This window comes from Arachis duranensis, chromosome 8, assembly GCF_000817695.3.
Source record: "Arachis duranensis cultivar V14167 chromosome 8, aradu.V14167.gnm2.J7QH, whole genome shotgun sequence".
NCBI classification, from domain to species: domain Eukaryota; kingdom Viridiplantae; phylum Streptophyta; class Magnoliopsida; order Fabales; family Fabaceae; genus Arachis; species Arachis duranensis.
This window is the reverse complement of record NC_029779.3, coordinates 41,744,793-41,752,043: the sequence shown is the minus strand read 5'-3', so window position 1 is coordinate 41,752,043 and position 7,251 is coordinate 41,744,793. Positions and strand designations below refer to the sequence as shown.

The window sequence follows — 7,251 nt, the reverse complement described above, 5'->3', positions numbered from 1 at the left end:
AGGTCTTAGTTATTAGCGTAGTTTATGTATAACATTTAATATTCTTGGTCCAATACCAAAAGAGTATTGTAGTATTTATCTAGCTAGGAAATTTTTTGCGTTTGTTTGTGGTGATGCTATGAACATTTTTTTTGTCTTCTTTCTTTAGATAGATTATCAATAAAATTACCAAAAACTAATAGTATAATAATATGTTAAACAATTAATCAATGGAAAAGTTAAAAGCTAAAAGCAATTAAGAATTTTTATTTGCTTATTACTAGTAAAAGAAGTTTGTGTATTATTAAATGCATTTAGCATGAACTTTATAAAAAATCAAAAGTTCAAAATTATTCAGTTTTAGTTTTCTTTTCCGGTGAAAATTAATTTTAAAAATATTAATTTAATCTTCATATAAAATTAATAATTAAAAATTATTTGATAATAAATTATGATTACCTAGCAGTCTAGCACTCAATAAAAAATTCTCCACTATTAAACAATTTGGTGAATATAGAAATGACAAAATTTTTCGAAAAGTGGAGATATTCGTGGGAATAGTTTCAAATAAGAACCTAAAGATGGAAATTTTTTTTTGCGAAAATGAAGATGGATCAAAATTTTCTTGAGGCAAATATGAGAATCAAAGCAGAGATCTTTTTTCTGTCCTTACTAATTCCCTGAATTAATACATTTACTTAAATATTCTTAATAATTTATTTTTAATATTTATTTTTTAGTAATTTCACATACTATACATATATATTGAAAAATCTAACTTTAATTTTAAAAGTATCTTTCTTTTTTTCTATAACACTAACACTACATCATTTCACTCTCCATTTATCCTAAAAGACCATAACTCACAAATCTCAATCTCCCATAGCGTCGCAACCAAACCCCTAACCACTCCTACTCGGTACTCATCGTGTCGTCACCCCTCGCCACCTCATTATCTCTGATGGCGGCATTCTTTCCCCTTTTTACTAATGGGCGACTGTGTTCTTGTATGTTGTTATAATGTTGTCTGGTTTTATTTTTTAATTTTTTATTAAAATTTTCATATAAATAATTAATATAGAAAGATGGAAAATAGAAACCCACAAAAAATGAGAATCCGCAAAAAATGAGGATTGAAAGTAATATTCTCCTATAGCGGAAATTAAGATGGAGATGGGGATCGAATCTGGGGCAGAGACGGGGAGCGAGAAGGTATCCCCGCCCCGCCTTCCCGGTTGCCATCCCTAGGTGAATATCCAGATTCACTATTTCCAAGTGGCAACCTCCCCATAGTGAAAATATAAAAATCTTACTAAGCAACCAAGAACCAACAACATAACTACATAAGAATATGTAAAATCTTGGTGATGTTCATCAAATAATTGGCTATAATGTTTTTAGCAGTGTAGCAATAAATGGAGAATAATATATAAATCTTAATTTTGAGTAAACCTTGATGAATTCTGGTACCTTTTATTTGAACAAGATTATATCAGCAAGCAGAAGCAGGGTAGGCACTGATTGGAACCCCAATTGGAGTTGGAGAGGAACATTCCCCATTGTTGTTGTTCTTCCCACTGTTTCCAAGTTGCAACACTGAAACACAAGGAACTTCATCATTCTTGCCATCAGCACCTTGATCATAAAGAAACCCTTTGAACACATGGCCACAAATGTGGACAGTGGCCAAGTATGTAATTTCATCTTCGCCATTGCCAATAGCAGACACTCTGTGGCACCTAAACGCCGCCGGGGCTCGAACGTGGCTCGGTAAAGATTGTTTAAATTCAGCATCTGCAATCCAAGAGAAATAACCATTTCTTAATTTGTGAGTTCAACCTCCAAATTTTGTGTTATGAAATTGTTATGGACTGTATTCTAGTATAGACAAGTTGTAGAATAATTTACTAGTCACATTTTCATTCTTTTTTTCTTTCTCTTACAGAACCTAAATTCAATTTGTCAACACCAATTTTTTCTGTAAAGAAGAAAAAGTATATACTACTCAATTTCAAAATTGTTTCGGTTTGAAAGTTCTTAATCGATTTCCCAATCATCCAAATAATTAGTTTAAGCGGTTCTGCTAACAAAAGCCGTTTAGACTAATTACTTGAATGGAATCAGAAATGGAAAAAGAACATTGACTGAAATGAAAATCATGATCACCCTGGTGACAAGAGGTAGAATCCAAACTCTTAGTTGTGGTAGCATTAGAAGTTGAACTATGAGAGGTATTAGTAGTTGTAGTTGTTTGTGATGACCCAAAAGCTCTAAGCCTCTTATTAGCCCCAAGAGCAGCAGCACCACCACCATCACTGGCAGCAACAACGGCCATATCACGTGCCCGGCGATGCGACACGGGGACCCACGTGCTCTTCACGTGAGTGCTGCAATCATATCCACGCCCCTTGCAACAAGTCCTGCACCTCTTGTAACTGCAATCTTTCTTTGCCCTGTTGCCACAATCCTGGCACACCCTGAATTCAGGGCCGTAGATACTACCACCACCACCGTCTCCGTTGTTGTTTCCATCGCCACCGCCGCCGTCGTGTTCTGAAACTTCAGGACACATCTTGAGGTTCCAGTAACTGTTATTGGCGGTGGTGGTGGTGGTGGTGTTGGTCCCAACAAGAAGGTGTTGTTGGTCATGGTGAACGTTGTTATTGTTATCTTGTGGCATGCAGGGTGTGGCGGTTATGAGGGGGAAGATTCCAAGGCCAACGCTGAGTGATGATGGAGGAAAAGGAAGGTTATTGTTATTGTTATTGTTATTGTCGTTGTTGTTGTTGTTGGTATGGCCATGGCTATGGTGGTGGTCTTGTGAGATTATGGTTTGGCCTTGTTGGTGATGATGGTGAAGGGAATGGGTTGGTGCTATGAAAACTAGGTCTCTGAGGCCTAACATGTTCATTGAAAAAACAAAGAAAAAAGAAAGATCTTTTAGGCACTGATGAGTGGTGTTGTTTATAGAGAGAGAAAGAGATTGAGAATCTCTATATATGATTCTTCTTTTGCCTCTTTTTCTGTGATTTGAGTGGAAAGGATTTTGGATGATATGTTACTGCAGGTTTTCTTGTTTTCTGACACTGAAACTCTCACTTGTTTGGATGGGGAATTTAATGAGGGAAGAGTTCACTTTTGTTGCCTTGTTGGTGTTATTATTGTTATCATGTGTTGGCAACACTGCAAAGGAATTTGGGCCCTTTTGGATCTCTCACCAGTCACTCACTACTGCAACTCACTGCAGTTTCAGATTCTTCGCTAGATAGCGCTTCTGCTTCCTTGCACCTTTTTTAAAGGAGTCATTATCATCCCCAAATTATATTAGTTTTACAGGAAAGCTTGATTTGCATACTCTCAATTTATTATTTTTCTTCTAAATATTTGAGATAAATATTAATATGTCAAAAGTAATTGGATATTGTTTTTATTTTTAATTTAATAAAAAATACTATCAGATGACAGAAATTATTTTTAATATAAAAAGAGAATTGGTATTTTGGTTGAATATTGATATTTGAAGTGTATTACAGTATTGTAAAAATTATTCAACACGTCCCCACGTATTGGCCAACACGCCCCTACATGTTGGTCAGAATGTTGACATGTGTTGCACCACACCCCCACGTGTTGACTTCCCACAAAAAAAAATCCACCCATTAAAAATTACACTAAATACTTCCATTTTCAACAAAAACACCAATATTTTTTTCATACAAAAAAAATTAGCCATCAGATGATGATGTATATATTCTCATATTTTTTTTTAAGGAGAATACTAAGTAAACAATAATTATTTTGAACAATATGAACAACCACCAATCAAATAAAGATACATTACATTTTAATTTAATGCTACTAATTTAAATTTACTCTTTTAACCCTATTAATCCACATTATTCACACATTATTCAATAATGTTGTTGGTTACCTATACTTTTCCTTTTTTTAATTTAGTAACGAAGAACATAGTCTTCCATAGGTAAATGAATATAATAGCCATAAAAGTGTAAAAGAATATTATAATATTTTCAATCTTTTATATTTTAATTTCTGACCATACTACATATACATTAAAATCAATCACTAAAATCAACTATTATATAAAATATATATTAAAATATAAATAGATATTAAAAATAAATTAAATTATACATGTATTTATACACAAATATATTAATAGCTGATTTCAATATACGAATAATATTTTTGTTTCATTTCTGTTATTTTTCTTGTTGTACAGTTTATGTAATCACCTTTGTTAATATTTTTTTAAGAGTTAATCATGATTGTGATAATACTGAGTCAATTTTAAAATATTTTGACAAAAAAAAATAATAAAATGACATTTATTCTAGCTTGATTTTATGGGCATAAGAAAGTCATGGTTGCAATAGACTTGCTACTTACCCCAAAAGTATGTAGCTTGGAGTTTGAACCATGAACATTGACTCCAAAGTCTTAGCTCCACCGTAATTACCACTACGCATTTTTATGATTCTTACTCTATGCATTGCAAAAATTTTATATAGTGACAAATTTTGTGAATGTGTCTAATCCTTTCGGAACAGCATGCTCTAAGCATGTACTATTATTTTTGGTACACTATGTGACAGAAACCGTTTTACACATGTACTTGGACATAAAATGTGTCTAGATATTATTTTGATTTTCCAATGTACCAAAAGAAGTAAGAGTGATAATTTGTAGTTTATATATTATTTAATTAATTAGATTTGATGGTATGAAATACTTTTATTATTCCAAAATTTATCATTTCAAAAGTTTACACATGGGCCTTTTGTTAGTGATAGTTTTTGGGCAACTGATCCAGAAGTTCTTTAAACTAAGGCCTCTGTTTTTATGAGAATCTTTTTGGCTCTACTAAAGAGGTTGTTGTCAATTGCTTGAGACTTTCTTGTTTTTCCTTTGAGCACTTTGGCTTGTACTAGGCTTACTACATTAGTTACCTTTGCAAAAGTGAAGTCAGTAATTTTTAGTATAAATTCTTTCAAGGCGTCAGGATCAGAAGATTTTCAAGATTTCTTTTTAAAATTGGGATACAGTAGGTGCTGAGATCTAGAGGATTATTATGACTTCTTTTTAAGGTGAATTGCTAAATTCTAAAATTATAAAAACTCTCATTATTCTTATTCATAAAGTGGATAATCTTATCATCACGAAAGATTTTAGACCTATCAGCTTGTGTAATGTGATTTACAAGATTATCATAGAGATTGTTAGTCCAATTTAGGGTAGTTTTTTTTCGAGTTGGGACATTCCTGAAAATATTCTAACTTCGTTCTGGGTCAGACGTTTTTGTCCACTTTATGAAGCATACTAAATCTATTAAAGCTAATTTTGCTTTTAAAATTGATCTTAAAAAAGTTTATAATAGAGTAGATTGGAAGTTTCTTAAATATACTCTCAATAATTTTTTGCTTTCCTAGTATAGTTATGAGGCTTATTATGTCTTGTGTTAGAGCATCTTTGCTTTCTATCCTTTGGAATGGCAATGACAGTTTTACTTCTAAAAAATGTTTGAAATAGGGTGATCTAATATCGCATTATTTGTTTGTCATTTGTATGGAGAGCCTTTCTTGTTATATATCTCAAAATGTGGATGAGGGTGTTTGGAAGCTGTTTTCTGTTTTTAGGAGTGGCCTAAAATTTTTTCGTTTGATGTATTTGCATATGATTTACTGTTGTTCTATAAAGCTATTAAGTCTCAAGTTCAAACCATGATTCACTCTTTGAGTGTTTTTTGTGAGGCTTTAGGGATAAAATTTAATCTTGATAAGTCTAAAGTCCTTTGTTCTAAAAATATTTCAACTCACGTGAGGAATGTTTTTAAAGTTGTTTCTTCTATTAGATTTGTTTTGAACTTAGAAAAATATCTTACTGTGACTCTTAATCATTCTCGGACTTCCAAGACATCCTTTTATAGGGTGATTGAGATGGTTAGAGAAAGACTAACAAGTTAGAAGGGCAAGCTTCTTAATAGAACAAGAAGATTGTGCTTAATTAACTCTGTAACTGCTTCTCTTCCTATCTATCACATGCATGTTCTCTCCTTTTTAATCTTGGTTTGTGATAAATTATCTTCCATGATGTGTCAGTTTTTTTAGAAGGGACATTCTGATGGTAAGGGCCTCAGCTTGGTTAACTGACAAAAAGTGATTAGTCCTAAGAAGTTTAGCGGACTAGGTTTCGAAATCTATCTTGTGCTAACTTATTTTTACTTGAAAAACTCATATAGCCAGCTATTTCTTTATCTGAATAAGCCTTGGGTGGCTCTTATGAGGTCGAAGCATCTACAGAAGAAGGGTAATTTTGACAGTTCTCCTCCCAGAAATGCTTCTCGTATTTAAAAGAGCATATGTAAAGCTTTTGCAACCCTCAAAGAAGACTTTTTCTAGTGTAATAGTTCATCTAATCAATCTTTTTGGTTTGATAAGTGAAGACTTGTGGATCCAATTGTAAAAGAACTCTCCTATGTTCACATTTCAAATTTTCTTTAAACTAGTTAGGATGTTTTGCATGATGGGAGGCGAGCCCTTAATAGGATTTATGCCCTTATTCCTGAGGACGTTAAACAATGCTTGGAATATTACACTCTAGACCTACAAGTTGGGGAACATCGTGGTTGGATTTGGCGTGCCTCGGCCTCAAAATCTTATTCTGGAAATAGGGGTACAGTTGATTGTTAAAAAGAAAGACCAGTCGGGTAGAAGGAGAGAATTGGCTGTGGATTTGGAAGCATCATATCCCGAAAAAATACAAACTCTTGATATGGCTCTATCTTCACAACGTTATTCCTATGGTGGATTTCAGTTATAAGTGTGGTTTAGCTACTTCTAATATATGTCACAGATGTAACATTGCTCCTGAAATTATTTTGCACTGTCTTAGAGATTATCCCAAGGCTAATATGATTTGGAATGGTCTAGGCCTCACTACAACAAAACTTAGACTATCTTTTTGGTTAAAAGATAGCCGCAAGGATGATAATTTCGCTCTTTTCTTCTCGGCTATTTTGGTGGATTTGGCGTGATAGGAATAATGAGCTTTTTAACTCTGATGAGCTTTGGAATATTGGTAGTGTGATTAGTTTGATTAGAGGGTTAGCTAGGGAGTTGCACACTATTTTTACCGTGCATCAATCCTTAAGTCATCCCTCTATTTGTCCTCCCTCTGTTGATGCTGTTAAAATTAATTGTGATGTTAGTCTTTGTAGTTGAAATGGTACTGTTGGTTTTGGTTGTATTCTTC

General features: G+C 33.3%; 1 protein-coding gene across 2 annotated transcripts in view; it reads right to left on the bottom strand.

Moving 5' to 3' along the window:
• The window catches only part of LOC107462849 (protein LATERAL ROOT PRIMORDIUM 1), a 5,156-nt gene extending 1,879 nt beyond the window's left edge, over nucleotides 1-3,277 (bottom strand). The window contains exons 1-2 of one of the 2 annotated variants that reach the window (XM_016081534.3): nucleotides 2,173-3,277; nucleotides 1,450-1,773 (exon numbers count right to left, since the gene is read on the bottom strand). In XM_016081534.3, coding sequence (XP_015937020.1) covers nucleotides 1,472-1,773; nucleotides 2,173-2,890 — 1,020 coding nt within the window. In that variant the 5' untranslated portion in view covers nucleotides 2,891-3,277 and the 3' untranslated portion in view covers nucleotides 1,450-1,471. Of the gene's footprint in view, nucleotides 1-1,449; nucleotides 1,774-2,145 lie in introns of both variants that reach the window. The other variant, XM_016081533.3, reaches the window with a different exon arrangement.
• Nucleotides 3,278-7,251: the final 3,974 nt, after the last annotated feature.